Here is a 19,032-nt window from a genome sequence, read left to right as displayed (position 1 = left end):
ATTATAAAATGTTCTATACAAAAGTTCTTTAAAATGTTCACTGGAGATCTAGGAGTCCTCCAGATTCGGGGCAAACAATATCAACTAATTTAGAAAAATGCCTAAATGAATTCATAGGAAATAGCACTATTTGTAAGAAAACAAAGGTGTTTTTGAAATGGGAGATATTTTCAGGAAGAAAATTTTTATGTTAGCTAATACAAATGACCCGCATGTCACAGAAAACTTACCTGCTCTAAAACATCACAGAAAATTAATATTTGTCCTGATAATTAATGTGAAAATCTGAGTGAGTAAAACCACTTTCAGCATAATCCACTTCTAAATCTATGCTGGGCATTAACAGACGTGATGTCAGCTGCAGACCTCAGGGCATTCTGAAAAAATGAGCTGCTGCTGGTTCTGAAGCCCAGGCTCCACTCATCAACAAGAGATCCTCCTGTTAATTTCCACAGTTACTGAAGAAGATATGGAAAAACAGAGGTAAAATAACTGGATTCCAGAAAACCAGAAATAGTTTAAGTAGCACCAGATATTAAGGATCTAATGGGAAGCTCAGGCCCATTGCCAGCCACAGCAGTGAGAAGCTGCAGTGCCATGTTCTGTACCAGTGGCATCAAAACCAAGTTATAACCCCCACAGAAGAGTAATCAGACAGGGAATGACTTGAGTCAGAATATTATGACAAAGTCTTTGGCTAAGAAGAAGAGATTTGAACTCAAGGTCAGTCACAAGTGGAGAAAGGCACAGAAAAGGGTTCCCAAATTTAGTTGCCTTTCTCAGTGTCAGGGGAAGCTGCAATACCTCCTAATTCCATTCTGTTGCAGGTAAATGCATGCAGCCAATCAAGCAGCAGTAACTCCACTTTCAACCCTCTCACTGCCAGTTAGGAAACTTACATCTCTGACATTATTTCTATAACAATGATTGCAGACATAATTGTCAAGGAAAATGTGTTAATCTCCATGTCCCTGGATTTAGTTTCAGGTACATCTTTTCCTCTAGCTTTAGGCCAGCAAGAAGCACATACAGAACATATCTGTGTCCAAAAAGAGATCAGAATGGATTTAGTCTGTGCACTGATGACTGTAGATGAAAGTGAGTTGTGTTCTGCTCTAAAGAGAAAGCAGTAGTAATTCTGTCACAGTGACCATACTCCAGCCCTCTACAGAAAAAAAATCATACTCTGAAAAGTCTGCCAGTGGAAGGGACAAAACAACTACAGTATCCCTCCATCCATCTAGTGAGCAAGCCAGGCAGGCAGCCAGCTGAAACAAAGAGCCCCAGTTAATGCAACTACAGGCTGCTCACAAAACTATTGAAGTCTGCACAAAAGCTCCCATCACCAAAAGTGCATCATAATAGAAAGATGTATTTCTGCTTGATGCTCGGGACTTGTCTCATACACACACATACACAGAGAATGGAAGAATATATGCTGAGAAGTGAGGAGGTGGAATGATTCACAGAAGTTTCATCTCTACTAAAAGGCAACTGCAACTTCAGACTGGAGGCTACAAAGGAAGGAAGGAGGAAGTTAATTGTTTACAGACTCACTCAGGTGTTTAGAATGATGGTGCAAGTTAAAAAAAGAAAAAAAAAACCTGAAAAGGTTTTTAAGAAGTGGAGAGGTCAATTGGCATTTTATGAATTTCTCACTCCATTTGCCCATCACTATGAAAGTCTGTGTAGGAGGATGGTGTGGAGCAGGGGGAGAGAGCGGGAGAAGGAGGAGAGAGAGAGAGAAAGCGGAGAATTGGTTTGATCTTTAGACAGTGGTATTGTTCTTGAAGTAAAATTCCTTGCTATTGGAATTTTAAATGACAGGTTTAAAATATTTGAACTGAATAACACCAAGTTATAAATGTTCATTCTCAAAAAAGCATTAATGTCTATCTTGCTAGTATTATGTATCATGTAGAGTTACCTGTGAACATCCAAGAATAATATTTGCTTTGATCTGTGTGATTGAAAGTGAAAGACCAGCCATCATCAGTCCTTCAAAAAGGACTGTGTGTATGCAATAAAATGTAAGATCTTAAAAACCAGTAATGTTTGGTTTTTAAGTTCTCAATTAACCTACAGGGAAAGAACACAACAAATGCAGAAACAGAGATATTCTATAAAAAGGATTTTTTTGCCAAGTTATTATTTTGTACAACAGCACCCTGACCAGAAAAAGATTAGACATGAACAAGAGAAAAAGACGATGCTATTCCCAAAGTTTTTAGAATCTACTCACAATCATCAAGCCCTGAGTATTTCCCTAGTTATGATGGTAAAAATCACAAAGTAAGCTGCAGAAGGCCACAGAAAAGGAAGAGGAAAGAAGGGGTGCACCAAACCCTCCCAGCTGCTTTACCTTAACACACTAACAACACATCAGCCACTGTGAGGGATTTCTTTGGCCTTTGGTAGAAGGCTGACTTACATGATACAACTGAACAGGAAACTGTAGGACCAAGTTATTACTGCCTGTCACCCATTTAGCCTAGAAATAAGACCTGGGAATACTTCCTAAATTCATGTACTCTACCTCTTGAAATATTAGCATAAACTAAATGAAAGTCTAATACCCCTAAACTGAAAATACAGTCTTATGTTCCAGATTCTAACTGTGATTAGGACATTTGGTGGTAATTCCTGTCACAGGTACAATGCAAAGCACTTCAGATACCAGTTAAGCTCATTGTTAAACTAAATGGAAAAACAAGAGCCACTGAAAAGAGGTTAAATGGTTACTATGGTAATCTCTGACATGGTCTAAATCAGTGTTTAAAAGGTGCCAGAGGAAAAAAAAAAAGAAGAAAATGGCTAATCCCTTTCTTTCTTGGACCACTATTCCTAAACCTTTGTCTCCCCTTTTCAAAAATTCGTCTTTCTCTGACGCTTCTGGAAGCCAAAATCCTATAGTTCTATATGGAGTGGGCACAACAAAGCAAAGAGACTGGAGTGGCATACAACTCCTCAAACTTCTGGTGCAAATGCTGTTGCTGCCTTTGTAAGACCTGCTCTTGCCTCATGACTGTAAAAATGCTGCTCTCTGTTCTGAAGGTCCTTCTAATGACTCTGTATTTTGATACAGCTGTTTTACAGCTTCCCTTAGCTCCCAATCCTGGTTTATAACAGCAATCAGATAATGATTTTGTCACTGTTGGTTTGGAAAAGTAGGGGAGAAAGGGAAATAAGGTATTAGCCTGGACTACTATGAAGCTTCAGCCTAGAATGCCAGTGAGGCCATTTCTGCCTCTGTGTTTTGCATTCCCTGATGCTGGTAGTCAGAAAAATAAGTACATAAAAGTCCAGCTGAAGAACAATGCTGAATAATTTCAGATATAGCATGTTCTGTGACCCTTTCACACTCATCAGCTGATCCTACAGATCCATTCACAACCTCTCCCAGAGTACAGAGCTTTATACTCGGGAATGCTCCACAATTTTATCTGCATTTCCTGGAATTGCTTCTGCAGTTTCCATCCAAAAAATCTCTTCATACCCCAGCTTCCAATGAATTTGATCCCTCTCAGTAGCTTTCTCAAAACTCTGTAAAAACACTATTCAGAACACTGCTTTCCAATTGCCATTGTATGTGGCTGTGTCTTTGAACTTTAAAATATCCTGTGCTTGAGCAATAAAATCCCACACAATAACCTTAAGATACAGAGGCTGGGAATTGCCCACAGTACCTTCCTTTGGCCTTGTAATTTTCTACAAGGTTCTTAGCAATATACCTCGTCTGAAACAAATATTATTATTATTTTGTGTATTATGGATCATTAGATGCTTAGCACCAAGTGTAGGATCTACTATTTCAACAGTTAAACCTCAAGTTGCCCTTCTGCACTTGGAAGGAAAATGGTAATGAGAACATTTCTGACAAATAAGCAACACATGTTTTTATGATCTCAGAATGAATACTGTCCAGGAAGAGAAAGGCCCTAGAAGAGCCTGAATTTAACTATCACTGAAATTTTCCTTCTTTTATACTGTCTCCTGTATTTGAATTTAATATCTGTAAAGCCAGACAGTCTGAGATGAATCAAGACAAGTTCCCTTTTGATTTCAAGTAAGCCAATTACATTCTTTTTATTACAACACAAGAATGTCTCTGACCTCCCAAGGTGTCTCTTCCAGAGAGAGAGTTCGAAGAAAGAGAATAGTCAACTAAGGTCTATAGTGGGATTGTCAGCAGTTTGAGTATGACAGGCAAGAAAAGAAATGCATTAATTCTAATGAACTGAAATACTACCCTAACAGCACTATTTGAATCATATTGTTTTACCTTTAAAATCATTTCAGCATCTTCAATTCCAAGATGAAAAACAAGTAACTAACTGCTGAAGAATTTTATAGCAGGCTTGCTTATTCTCAAACTTGAGAACCTCTGTTTTGTTCCCTCAGTAGGACACTCAGTTCCTTGGCTGGACAGATGCTGCACTTACAATGTTGAACACTGCATTCAACACTCTCTGTTTATTCCATAAACTCTTCACAAAACCTGAAAATTAAAACCTCCTTAGATTTAACATTTTAAAGTTTTAACTGGGTGTAAGAAGAAGTGAACTTGAGAAAATGTAAACACCATGAAGAAAACAGAGTGTTCCAACATAACATGCAGCTAAATAAAGGAGACCTCACATTTAAAATTTGTCTGACACTCTGACAGCATCTCCACAGGGATAATGATACTTTCTTTTGCAAAGCACTGTGCTATCTGCAAAGCTGTAAAAGAACTAAGTGTTATTACCAGAGATGGGAAAGGCCTATTAGATCATCTGTCCATCTCTCATATAACTATAACAGAAAATAACAGTGATTTGCTGCTGTAATTTGACAGTGACTTATGTAAAAATGTCCTTTCCTCTTAGATCTCTGGAAGTTTCAGTTCTAAAGAGTCAACAAGCTGGGTGGCTCACTAACTTTGTCAGTTTCCAACTTCTATGAAGTATACCAAGGTATTAAACATAGCCATTTCAGGCCTGCTTTTCCACCTCCTTCCCTCACCTTCTATTTTTTGGTAAGAATGGAAAGAACCATCCTCAGAACAGCACATGTCAAGCTTCACAGAACTGCTCTTCTGCTCTCCAGCTGCAGAACACTTGCCTCTCACCCCTTTCCAAGGCGGTACTGTAGCATCTCTCCTGCTCAGGGCTGTGCATCACATAGGAGTGGAGCTGGTGTTTTCCAGCAGACTTCCCACTCAGAAGCCATGTATAAAATATTATCACCCACTGTGGTATGAGATGCATCCATTATATAACCTAACCATGGTGGATGCCTGATCAGATAAGGCATAGAGTCTCATGTGATGGCAGTTGTGAAAGAGCTGCAGAACTCTTGGTGGTGGACATTGTCAGGCAAATAAAGATCCTTCTCCTTGTGATACAAGGCTCTGCTTCTCCACTACTTTCAAAGGAAAGAATTGTTTCTGCTCTTCCTTATATTCCCTAAAATTTCTTGGCATGTTTTCTACAACAGGTTTTCAATTTAAGTGCCAATATAACAAAATGTCTGGAGGGAAATCAGCTGAAGTATTCAGAAGATGACTCTTGGTATGATTCACACCGCTGTGAGCAAAGAAGAGGTCTGTCTGGCCTTCTGTACTGGAGTGATAACAGATATTGGATGCAGTGTGTACTGAGATAAAGTTAATGGCAATGACATCTGGTAGATGACAGAGAGGAGCAAACTCCTGTGATCTGCTTTTTAACACTCTGTGCCCAAACTATTATATGTCAGACTTGGTAAAAGTGAAAAACCTTCCAGTATCTACCACTCCTCCCTCCCACGCTCTCAGTCAAATGGGATGGAAGCACTACTAGACACAAGGACAGCAGAGCTAAAAGCAGCCAAGGAAAAACGATTCAAGGTATGCAGCTCATTAGTAGTGGCCTCCTCAATATTTAGCAGTCATTGCACATTCCCTGAGCCCTCTCACAGTCATAACAAATGCTCACATAAAGGCTTGTACCTTCAAAGTACTCCGCCAACATAAATATATTAATAAGACCTTTCCCAGAAGAGAACGCAGTGTCAGAGAGATGCCATTCAAATGCCTAGGCTGTGAGAGGTAGAGCTTAACATTATTTCATTAAACCTTCATCCTCTGTCTTTAATTTCAAGCCCATTTAGAAAAAAGGACAGAATGTACAGTGGAGCTTTATGAGGAAAAATAGGAGTAACTGCTTGTAAAATTATTTTGCCCCCTATGATTGAAGTGTTAATTAATTGTAATTCTGTTATGTGCATCAACTGAATTTGACATCTAAAAATGAGATTTTTAGATTCAGTTTGACTGATGCTACCTAGATACTTCTTTTAAAGTGACTGGTGACAACTGCCAGTAATTTACTTTCGTATACATCTTGTCTAGGGGCTCTAATTAAAACATTAGGAACACTTTGGCATCTTATACTTAATTTCAAACATATTTAGAATTATAATTAGCAGTAGGTTGCTGAGAACTGACAAACTTGCCTAAGCGCTGTAAGGGCAAGAAAGGAAATTAAGCATGTCATTCTTCAAATACTGCAGATCTCATGCAGATGTGCTTTTCAAGGAAAATTCATTACACAATTATAACGTGTAATACTCTACAAGAGATTTTTTGCTAGCAATAGAATTACATTTGTCATAAATCTTTGGATGAAATCCAGTTGCTTAGGTTTTAACTTGTTTTTTCAGTAAACCAGACCACCATATGATCTTCATGATCACTACCAAGAGACAAACGTGTCTGCTGCTACACATCTGGTATAGGTAAATCATGTTAGCCTTCATATGCCCAGTGCTGTATTTGCTAATTCTGAAACCAAGGTACTTCTTGGTTGCAGCTATATCTGCTGTGAATTCTACAACATCTGCTCTGTCAGATGATAATTTCTTTATGCAGATAGGGTCTCTCCCATCCCTACTTATTATCACTTAAAATATACTAGAATTTGCTTGGAATCTTTGTTGTGCAGCAGGGACTGGAACATCAAAGATGGTAAGGTACTTGAATGAAATATGGAACATGAATGACATTTCATATGAAACACAACTCCCAAACTGCTGACAGATGCACCTCTCTTGGTTCTTGGAAGAGACTTCTCTCCCACATTAGGCTACGCAATTATCTGAATCTAGCTCAACATACATATGACATAAGCAGAGGTTCCATTACGGAGCAGAAAAAAGTGAAGACTGGATTAAACAGACTTGGCTAGGGAGTAAGTGGTTTTTGTAAGATCACTTTTTATTTGTGCAGTGAGCTAATGAGCTGCTGCAGACCAGCTACACATAGTATAAAGAAAATTAAGATTAAAAAGTCTCCACATAACACAAGTTATGATATTTTTCCATATTGATTGGATACCTTGTATGCTTAAGCATCAAGATGAAAAAATAAAACAGGAGATCTTCTGAAGTATGAAAAAATATTTAGGGAGTTGGTGTAAACACAGTTTTTCATGATGTTTTCATAGGATCATATTGCCTATCTCCTTATAAATAAAATAGCCATGCTTTGGTAGCAACTTCAAAAAGGTTCCATCAAAAATGTAAAATATAACAATGGTTTTCCTGCATATATACTATCTGAAATTTGAAGAAAGGTGACAGTAACCTAGATTTCATCTCTACAGCAAACTATTCAAAGCTCTTGCAATACTCTTTTAATATGCAAATACTTCCAAAATTATTTTAATTACTTCCTTCTGTTTTAATAAATGGTATTTTCCAAGTCAGAATGCATTTATTGAAATAGCTCACATGCTCAATATCTGTTTCAAGCAATGTTTTCATCATTATTGTATTAGCAGGGTATGAATTTTATGAAAGGAACCAAGCAAATGAGTCAGGTCTTACTGTCAGTGTAAGCTAGAAAATTTAAGAAGCAACTTTCTGTGCCATAAGGCAGATGAAACCCCTCACTAATCTGTAACATGTCATCTGTAAGTTGCATATAGGGATATCAATGTTTATGTTCTAAAAGTTACACTACAAAGGTAGAGTATCAATTCCCTTTTTGCATAGTGTTTGGCTTATCTTATGTGTTTTGAAGCAAAAAGCATGAAACACTTTGAAATCACACATAACAGTGTAATGAAAGACCAATTTGTTACTTAATAAAATTTGGAAGGATTAAATCACTCCAATTTCACATTTCCAGCTTTCTGGTATGCTGAGTACTTAAAAGAGCAGGGCCCTTAAACTACAAACTTCCTTTATCTCTTTTTTTCATTTTCATATTTAGCTCTAAGAGTGGAAGAAAAATGCTCCATACAGTAAGGCTACTGATTTCACATGCAGAAAGAGAGCCCTGCAAATATTGCCACTATGAAACAATGCCATGCAGAACAGTCTCAATGTAGCAGAGGTTTTCAATTCAATAAACAGTTGAGAAAAGTAATCTGACAATACAGTCTTTAAAAACAAACATTCAGAAAGGCAAGACTGAAATCTACCATTTCTGAAAATCTGGGAAGGCTGCATGGCTCTGCATCTACTGCTGTTCTTGCCACTTTTAGTCTAAATCAATATTCAGGTTTTCATCACTTGTGAGCAGGAAAGATTTCATTCAGTGATTGTCTCTTTAATTACAGAAACTGAGGTCTGAATCCAAAGCAGTTTATTAGCTGAATTAGACGATGAGAAACTAAGGCTCATGATTCCTTCTCCTCCCACCAGAGAATTAAAGCATGCTATGCACTCTGAGTGGGCAAGTACTGTCTATCAATCAATAGGCAAAATAATGTAAAAATGAGTACAAAATGGTCTTATAATAAGCAAAAAGTTGGATATATCAGTATGAACAATCTCAAGGATCCACAATCTGGTGATTAAATATTTCCAAGAAGTGTCTTGTGTACATGTAGCACCACACCTAATAAATAATAAATCCAAAGGCATGTTGACAATGAGAGGAAAATAAAAAAGGTGATAAATAATTGAGTAAGATGCCATTCCAAGGTTTTTGTAAAATTTATAATTCTAATCAAATGGTATTATTGCATAGCAGTTCAATAAGGTATTTCAGTGAAACCCTGCTATTATCATCATGCACAATAAGATGTCTTGAGATGCAAACCCTGAGAACTACCGAGAAACCTAAATGCACACCACTTATAATGCAAATGCAAATTCTATGTACCCAAAATGCACCGATTCAAGAAAAATTCAAACTCATGAAAACATTTTTAATATATTGCAGAAAGTACCAAAAAGATTGATTGAATTAGTAGAGGAGAATGTCGCATTCAATGAGTATTGGAAAAGATGCTTATCAAAAATTTATCAGGCAAAGTAAATCTGAGAAATGCTGATAACAGATGGGAGCTGTCTCGGCAAAAAAAATGTTGCTAGTTTGTCTGCTTCTCTAGGTGAGGCTAACAGTGTTCTGGGAGAAAAAAAGTCTGATTTTTCTTACCTCTTCTTTTTCTGCACTTTGCAAATCCCTCCACTCCTCAGTGACATGACCGAAGTCCACTGTGTTCATTGCAACTTTATATTCCCCAATGATATCATGTTTGGAGAAACGATCAAAGTCATAAACTGCCATCACTAAAGTTTTTCCACCCAGCTCAGAGTATGGCACCTGCAAAGACAAGAAAATGACAAACCCCACGTCTGAGACAATAAAGATTGGTCCACTACAATGCAAATCTATTTCTTTGGTTTACCAGCTGTCATCTCAGGTAAATTGAACTGCAGAGAAAATTATGAGGTGTATTTGTTTCAGAGTCACCAGATGCAGTATTTCTTGAGACACGGCTCTGGCACTCGATAGAACAATGTGGCAGCTCACTCATCACTCCTGGGTTTTTCTCATTCTACTTCAAATCATTTTGTGGGTGATGAAACTGAAACAAGAAGCCCAATTACTTGCACTGAAGACACATGAACTTTTCACACAATGGTGTCTTTTCCTCAATAAATCACCTGTCATCACTCAGAGATGGCTAGCTCCCAGACTGATGAAAAAACAGAACTGGCTTACTATATATGACACAAAGTAATTAGACACTGAATAGTTCTCTTACAGTACCAATACCTATTACTTACCAAGGCATATTTTTCATTACTACACCTTTCACATGGTAGACACTAAGGTGCTTTCCAAGTCATAGTGTATGGCTAGAAACTGTGGTGGCAGAGGGCCAAGTTCTGACTAATTCTCCAGCTGTTCTCATGTGGTTCAGACAGATGCTGTGGGTTAGGATGTTTATGAGTCACATTTTTAATATTCAGATGGAGACATGCAATTCAGGTAAGCTACACCTGAGTGGCTATCTGAAAAGGTCCGATTTAGGAATTGTTTGGATTTATGTGAACACTTGGTCAACCTGAATATATTCTGAAAGTACAAATGGTTTCCATGGGATTCAGTTAATATTTCTTTATTAATTATCTATATAAAAAGAGAAGTGAAAACATGGCATTACCATTGGCCTTGTTAACCTCTATATTCCCATCTGTTTAAACCCTAGGACTGTTGTCTTTTGTTATGGTTTGGCTTCCACTTGCTTATTAAAATACTTACTAATAAGTAGTAATTTTCCTTTTACATAACCTTTTACATAACATTTAGAATAAGCTTATCAAGTTGAGAGCCAGAGCTAGCTTCCATTACCAAGGGGAATAGTTTCAGTGGTACGTGGTTGTGTATTTTAGTAAACACTATGGCAAAATCTATTTTCATTCTGTAAATTATCTGTAGCTTCTAAAAAGCTAGAAAGGGCAAATGTATGTGGAAGGAAAAATTCCAAATACTATTAGTTTTATTTTTATACAGCCTCGAAAACAGGAGAAGAAAAATGTTCTAAAGTTTCTCAGTTTCCTTTCAGCAGTGCAGTGTGGGTATGTAATTCAGACAATTGCAGTCTGACAAACACTTGCACCCTGGAATAGAGCCATGGATGTCTGGGAAAAAGAAACAAAAAAGGGAAGGAATAAAGTTCAGGACTCAGGATGCACTACAGCAGAAACATAAGTCCACTCATTCCCATTAGCCATAGCTCAGAGGAAGGGAGGCAGCTCCTAGCTGTGCCCTGTGAACAGGCAGTAGCACTGGCCTGGGCTGCCTGGTGGGCAGCACTGCCAGAGAGATGGGAAGAGGCCAACAGGAGCTGTACACCACCTGAAGTGGGTCACAGGAGTAAAGCTCTGCATAAGTAAATGAGATAGTGTCAATAGGTCCCACGGAAGCTGTTATTACAGCTGCAGGCCTAGTTAAATGGTCACTGCAGCCCTCAGAACAATGCCAGTGCTTGGCATGCTCTGCTGGTTTTCTCTCCAGTACAGACCACAGACCACAGGGGATGATCAGTACCGTAGTGAGATGCACCTAAACACTCTGTTAGGTCTGGCATGGAATACGAACTGTTTTCTGGAGCATAAAATTTAAATATTAAAGATGTGACTTAAAACAAGTGGACATTAGAGTTCAGAAGTGGCTGATCTGATTTATAACTTGTGTCTTCATCTTGGGTGACAGCTTTATTGGTTATTTTTTTTCTTTTGTGGGCTGCACGGGAATATGCGATTTAGAACTCTGTTTTCTTTTAAATACTCTCTAAGGAAAGCTCGAGAAAGAAATAACTCTCCACAAAAGATTACTTTTATGAACATCTTCAAGGAAAAAATAAGCTTATATATGCAGTAGTAGTTCTAGCCTACAGGGATATCTTTCTCATTGAATGATTTCATAGCCTGAGTCTTTCACTGTTCCTGTCTTCAGTCTGTTGCTGTCATTATAAGATTGGGCACAGAGAGAAAGGCCTAAAGTAAGAGCTGAGGAATGTATATTAGGAGAAGCCCTGTGAAACATGCTCTACAGTATTCCTTTATTTTATTTAACCGGGGTTCAAATTCGGCTACAGTTTTAGAAAAACACTATTAATAGATATTATTAGAATGACGTAAATACTACAATGTAAGGCTTACCTACATTTAATTAATTCATATTTTATTAAACCTGAGACAGGATTTCTTTTCATACATAAAGTAGCATGGCAAAAAACTGCTATGACAAAGTCTAGCAAGATTAATCTGCCATATTGTCCTTCATCCATTTACTTCCCTTGAGTTTTAATTTGTATTTGAGGAAAAGGAATGTTATCTTGAATTTCATAAATCAGACTACAAAGACATTTAAAGAAAACATTGGTCTAGTAAAATTTACATGACACATGTCAAAGTGTCACTGTTTTTTGAATTTCTTGTACATTTTATCCATCCACAAAATATGAATCAGATTGTTATCTACCAGGATAACCAAAGTGCCTAAAATCAAACTGTGCCTTTTAAACCTATCTGATCCTATGTTATTTAGTATCATGGCTTTCTACAACGCAAAAAATCATTTTGCTGCAGTTATCAATTAACTAAGACATCTAAATTCATAGCCAAGCATGAGATACATAGGGGTTAAATAAAAAGTATCAGTAATTATCAAAAAAACTACCTTGAATGTAAATTGCTCATTGAAAACAGGGTTAAGGGTCTTTCTGTGGACTTTTGTCTCGTATTTCTTCTTCTTATCAGGCAGCAGGAAGACTTTCACATAGGGATCAGATGTACCACCCATATCTAATGCAGGCAGCTCAGCTGCTTGAATAATCCCAACCAGAAGCTGAAGAGAGAGAAAAACAGCAGAATGGAATTTCAAATGGATATTTATAAAAATACTGTAACAGAGGAATGCATATGCAGACTCTATTTCTGGTCTTGGAGAAACTATCCCTCCCCCGCTTACCTCCCCCCCTTAAGGAAGGCAAATGAAGCAACACTATTGACTTTAGAAAACCAATTATGGCAGATGCAGACTGTACAAAGGCTGTTTTAAAGCAGAAAAGAGGTTTTCAAAGGGCAGCTGATTACAGCTAAATACAGACTTCATCCTTTTAAAGACTGCAATCAAATAACTTTCAATTGCTCTCTCCTCTTGTGCATTATTTTTCTATGCTGAGCACCATGAATAGAAATCACATTATTAAACAATCAAGAATGTCTAATTTTGACTACAAAATTTGTATTCTAAACCCCCAATACATAACCTTCCCCCCAACCAAACACAAAAAGGTGATAAAATCAAATGCAAATCCTCAGGCAGAGCTTTATTAAAAACAAATGAATCTTGCAGTCTTCCTTATATTTAAGTTCTCTTGCTAGGTATATGAAGGGGCCCAAGTAGTAAACTAAGGACAGCATTTTCAAAAAATACCCCATGAAAATGAACCTTTGATAACTAAATCCTACAAACAATTTGTAATCTCATTGCAAAACAGAAAAATTAGATTTTTAAATCTCTTATACACTTTAAAAATAAGACTGAAGCACAGATGAAACTTGTAAATGTCTTGGCCATTTTTTATCTGTTATAAATAAAGGCTTATGCTGTGTCATATTATGTCATGTAATGTCACGTAACCTGGACATCCCAGACTGTATTAGGCTTCATCAGTATAATGGAGCTCAGAAAAAGAAAATACTTTTAATCTTGTTTCATAAATACAAAACTAAGGTAAAAATTGAAGTGGTTCTCCAAGGTCATTCTAAAGGTACTAAGAACTGGGAATGAAATCTGAGAAAATTTTCTTCTAAATCAGTGCTTCAATCACAATATATTTGCTTCTCTCATGGATGAATTGTTTAAAGTTGGAAACAGGAATTCTAACAGTTGGAATACAGAAAAATACAGTTAATCTGTGAAAGAAAGTTTGGGCTTCTGAGAGATCCCTCAAAGCTGGCCTTACTTTTGCCAGTTTTAATTCACAGCATGGCTTGCACGCCTTCCTACCTAAAGGACCCTTAATTTCCATGAAACAGTTCTCCTTTTGTGTCTCGTTTTTATTCTAGATGTGTAACAGTTCATAAATACATGAATAGGCTCAGGATCTACATCCAGTTTTTCACATCGAAGAGTGAAAAACAAGTCTATGATTTTTAGTTAGCAGAGTGAAAAATCAATTCAATTCACCATTAAAATTTCTCTCTCTAAAACTGAGGCACACTGCTCTGGAGAGTTCATTGGTCATCCTGTATTCTTAACCCTATGCAATCTATTAGCCAAATTTTGGGACTGTAGTTTCATGCCACTGCACTATACTGACCTAACTAAATTCCCTTATCCTACTCTATCATCTATTTTCTGAGAAATTCTAAGCTGCGATATAATTTAGAGCAGCAAAACACAACAGAAATCCACAACTAAAATAATTTACTATCTTAATTAAATACAGTACAGACTTACAGATTTGTGGCTCTTCCATCCTATTTTCCTTTGTAAAATATGGTTCATAAAACCAACATTTCCTTTAATAAAATTCACACAGAAGATTTGTTTTCTTAGTCTAAGAAAACTGAAATCCATTTGTCAGAACACATTTGCAGCTTTTCCTTTCTCCCTCTTTAAATCTTCTGCTTCTGAAGGGTCTACACTTCATACTGATTTCATACTGATTTCAAGGGGGATCAGTGTGACTCATCACATGGCTAGGCAATTTGCTCTGGGAGTTGAGGAAAAGCTCCTTTAACCACAGTTTCTTGAAAGGCTTCAGAACCCTTTTAACTCTTGCATTGAAAAACAAGCACTGGTATTCAGAAGATGGTTGAAAATACTGGCAGATACTATTTATTATGCCAGGTCATAGCCGTGTATAAATACCTTCCTGCTAACAGAGAAATTTTTCTTAATTTCTCTTATTTTCTTCGTCTTGCAAAAAGAGTACCACATTGCATGAACAGCATCAAATAAAGAATATGAATGTGGAACTAATCACAAGTACATGTGGAAGGCAGTTCAGGTGATAAATAGGAATTACATGGGATTTATTTTCAGCAGTCATTTCTTTCCCTAAATAGGAAACAATCATGTGATTTTGACTGAAATTGTCAAAAACCTAAATGCAGGATATGTGTTCTCAATTTTACTGGAAGATACACAGTAGAAGAGGAGAACTCAGAAGCATTGGTCTACCTTGGGCCAAAATTAGGCCAGTGAATTTTCATGAGAGGCTGTCAATTGATTTAATTGACAAAATTGATCCCTGGAAAAGAGGGCAGGGAGGAGAATAAAATATGAGCTAGTTCAACATGTGGCCAGATCTGTTAAGTTGGTTGATTCTAGGTCTCCACCACATTACAGTATCTATTAATTCTGAAAACTTGGGTAAGTATGCCAAAGTTTGGCCTTATCAGCTTCTACTCTTCTACTCAGACTAGAGTACTGAATGATTATCAGTCCTTTAATTCTTGTCCAACCTCTCTATTTTTTTGGGTTACAGACCTTTTTATTTGAGCTTTTATTCCACACAAGAATTTTAGGACATGTACTGTCATGGAGAGCAACAGAACCTGATGCAGCTAAGTGCGGACTTCATGAAGTGAGAGAAAGTCACTCCTGGCAACCTTACAGGACTCAGTGAATCAACTTACCTTTACATCCCTCTATTTTTCCTCCCCTTTGTGTTTGCTTGTTACATTTTAAATACTTGAAGACTGAAGATACATTTTCGTGTCTGCGTGCAGACCCCACAACATTGGTTGGTGATGCTTTAAGTTATTAATAACCACTAGACAAAACTGCATCTTCAGTTTTTGATTAAAGGCATAATATAGACTCCAAGTGCATTCAATAGCCATTCAGTAGTAGCTCTGTAATGAATTTCCTGTCTTGTTTTCTCCCTTTTCTCCACGTAAGTAGTAAGAATTTCAGAAATACCTACTTTAACTAAATGTATCACTTCATTCTACACTGCACACACAGAAACAAAATGTTACAGGTTGGTTGTTTCAAACCTGATTGTTCTGGAAGTCGTAATCCAAAGAGTATTGGATTTTCCCTAGCTTCTCAACTTCTTTGGGTTCTTCCTTCTCTTCCCCATCAGTCAACCCAGTCTCAGCATCATCATCCTTAAGAGCCTAGAAAGAAGAAATGTAATATTCGTAAATGAGACAAACTGTTATGAAGCAGTTTAAAATAGACACGGTCCTCAAATCTATTTTAAAGCCATTAAAAGCAAGCATAAGAGCAGAAATTCAAATATGCAATTTTCATATGTATCTATACTTTTTTAGTTGCTCAGGAAGATTTTATAAATCAGCAAGCAAGCAATGGAAGTAGGAAGAAAGCTCCTTGGACTATAACAAGCAACGATTGTTCTAACACCTGAAAGTAGAAACAAAATATCATCTCGATGTAAAATAAAGTTCTTCAGGGCTCAGACTGGCTCTTAAAGAGGCACAAGGAGGCAAACATGCTATTAAATAAGCAAAGTCACGCATTCATTCAACTTAAGAATCTTGGCAACGTCAAACCTGGTTGTACATGCTGTGCATTGTTTGCATTTGGCAACACATTTCTGTAGGACTACCGTGATAAAGAGCATGTGCTGTGGATGAGCTCTTCCTACAATCATATGCCAAACATTTTTCATGTTTTTTAGAATGAATATGGAAGCAAAGTTTCCACCATGCCATTAGCAAATGCATGTTCCTCCTTTTCTCTCCCTCCCGAGACCAATTTCCTTTTTATTCATTCTCGCAATAAAGCTTGGCTGAACCAAATTGATTGCAAGTTGATTTCAGTTTGCTTAGAAAGATAAACAAAAATAAAGAAATAGAGAACTGCTTGCAGCTTTGTCTACTGCATAAAACCTGTTTTTTAAAGGACACAGCAGTTACCTTAGATTTTATACATAATTAAAATATTAAATGATGTAATTTTTTTTTTTCTGTACCAGAAAGCAGAAATATTTTCACTGTGGAAAAGATAATTCACACACTTGTTAAACCGTATGAACCATAAATTAACTACGTAGATCTTATTCCAGCAGATTCTTACCTTGGTAAGAAGTGAAAAAATAGACAAAATCAATGAGACAAATAGTGAAAAATGTGTAAGTAAAGTTGGAACTGTGAAAAAAAAAGAATCAATACTGAGCATTCATCTAAAATTGTTATTTGCATGTTATAGTAAACAGTATTCTTGTCTGTAAGAGCCCTATCTAGATGAAGGTTCTTTTTATATGGAGCTTCTGCTTGCACAGAAAAAGTGCCAGAATAAGATTTATTCTCTCTTTTTTGCAATGTGATGTGGTCTGTGGAAACCTACAGCATTTCTTAACAATAGGCTGTGGCTGGAGCTCTCTATCTGAAGAGGTAGCAAGGCTGGTAAGTAGCTATATACACAGCTGATAGTGGTTGGGGAAAGAAGAAACATGAAAGCATTAATATTCTAACTCAGCCTTGAACACAGTGAGGGCAACACAACAGTTGTGTGGGTTTGGAAAGAAGAAAGATTCATCTCTGAAGTAGAAAATGTTCTTCTCCAGAAGCCAGATCTAAATTCAAAAGGTCAGACTAAAAACGGTATGATATTAAGGAATTATTTCTCTACTTTTTGAAGTAAGCTAGAAATTCTGCTGGCATAGCTCAACTGAAATCAATGCAACAACATTGATTTATGCGAGCTGAGGAGCTGGGTCTCACTTAAATACCTGAATGTTAGTGAATGATGGACTCTCTACTAGAAACATAAATTACAGTGCACCTGGATGAGATTGGTGGTAGTGGATAGAATCACCTGGGAGTCTGGAAGAGTAGTACTTTTTGAACTAAACCACTTCTGTTTGGAAGGGCTGAACTACCTGCAATGAAATTTGGTTGAGACGTTTTAATCTCTGAGCTCTTAGTGATTTCCCTGACTGTAGCACATTTTTGTAAGTACAACAAGAAATGGGACACTTGAAAACTGATAGGCTCTCTGGCAGACCATACATGGGCTTTTCAAGACATGGAGCAATGTGATTATGCCAAACACTCTTGCTTCTGGTAATAAAAATAAGCTTAAGGTTTCGTGATCATAGAAAAGGATGATGTGACTCAATCCAACTGAAGTAACCAGTTTTATCTGAGCCTGGAAACAACAGGAAACAGTAAGTCAGAGTGTGATGTTCACTCCAAGATCCTCTGCTCTGAATCACCACAGTATGGTCCTAAAAGAAGACTCCATGGTAAAAGACTGATGTACAGCTTCACTATATTACTGTTTCTGGGACAAGTACTAGACTTTCTGCTGTTCTATCTGCTTTTGACCTGGATTTTGTGTGAGAGGAAATATCCCATGGCCATTCCTCAGGGATTAAAGTGACAATGCAAAGAGAACATGATATGCTAATTCCTATGTAAGAGGAATTTGTAAACAGTCAAGGCAATAGTTATATATCCATACTTTCTCTGGGAAAATGTCATACTCTTGTGCAAAGCTGATCAGTCCAGATGACAGAGCTGCAGGTAACTCAATGTAAAAACATTCTTACTGTGACTACAGAAAAATATAATGGGAAGCTAACATCCCTCTTGCAAGGGAGTTTTGAAGTGCAGGCAGAAAACACTGTATGGTTAAGAAACTCTTCTCCACAGGTTACAAGAAGCCTACTGAAAGGTGAAAGCTATTTCCATGAGAGATGGAAAACATTGTACATTACTGACATCAGCTGAGGAGCTACATGATTCTTCTTGACCTTGACTCAGAAACACTGAATCACTAAGAAAAAACACTAAGAAAGAAATAGTGTTTGGATATGGACAAGTCTGTGGCATTAGGGGAAGGGAAAAAATGACAAATTATTATCTCTACAGCAGTCTGTAAATAATAGTTCATACTGTCAAGAGAGGAATTTGCTTTCAAATGAAAGGCTACTGCTTCAGGAAGAAGCTGAGTCAAAAGAAGTACTGAAGTTTCTCATGTTTGATTTAGCTGCTGAGTTCCACGGAGGATGAAGAATTGGATTGCTTCAAAGTACTTGAAACACCCCACAGGGATTTTAATTTTGTATTGAGATTCTCTGAAAGATCAATATTTAATGGAATACTACTACAACCCTCAATTTATAGCATACTGCATCATACTGTACTGAATCTTACTATTGTATTGCTAGAATCAATTAAAATAAGCAGCTATATTTTATTTGTTTTAGAAACAATGTAATATTTTTAATTATAAGCAAGCTTTTCGCTCAAGCCTCTTCAACTGATAAACCGTAACCA

General features: G+C 37.1%; 1 protein-coding gene across 2 annotated transcripts in view; it reads right to left on the bottom strand.

The window, feature by feature from the left end:
• The window catches only part of SYT1 (synaptotagmin 1), a 123,014-nt gene that overhangs the window by 61,465 nt on the left and 42,517 nt on the right, over positions 1-19,032 (bottom strand). The window contains exons 3-5 of one of the 2 annotated variants that reach the window (XM_085045565.1): positions 15,781-15,903; positions 12,446-12,613; positions 9,410-9,577 (exon numbers count right to left, since the gene is read on the bottom strand). In XM_085045565.1, the coding sequence (XP_084901691.1) occupies positions 9,410-9,577; positions 12,446-12,613; positions 15,781-15,903 (459 nt within the window). The remainder of the gene's footprint in view (positions 1-9,409; positions 9,578-12,445; positions 12,614-15,780; positions 15,904-19,032) is intronic. The other variant, XM_085045573.1, reaches the window with a different exon arrangement.

Source organism: Lichenostomus cassidix, chromosome 1Aa, assembly GCF_008360975.1.
Source record: "Lichenostomus cassidix isolate B80296 chromosome 1Aa, HeHo_3.0, whole genome shotgun sequence".
Classification (NCBI taxonomy): Eukaryota; Metazoa; Chordata; class Aves; order Passeriformes; family Meliphagidae; genus Lichenostomus; species Lichenostomus cassidix.
The sequence above is the reverse complement of the archived record's forward strand: the minus strand, read 5'-3'. Positions and strand labels throughout refer to the sequence as shown.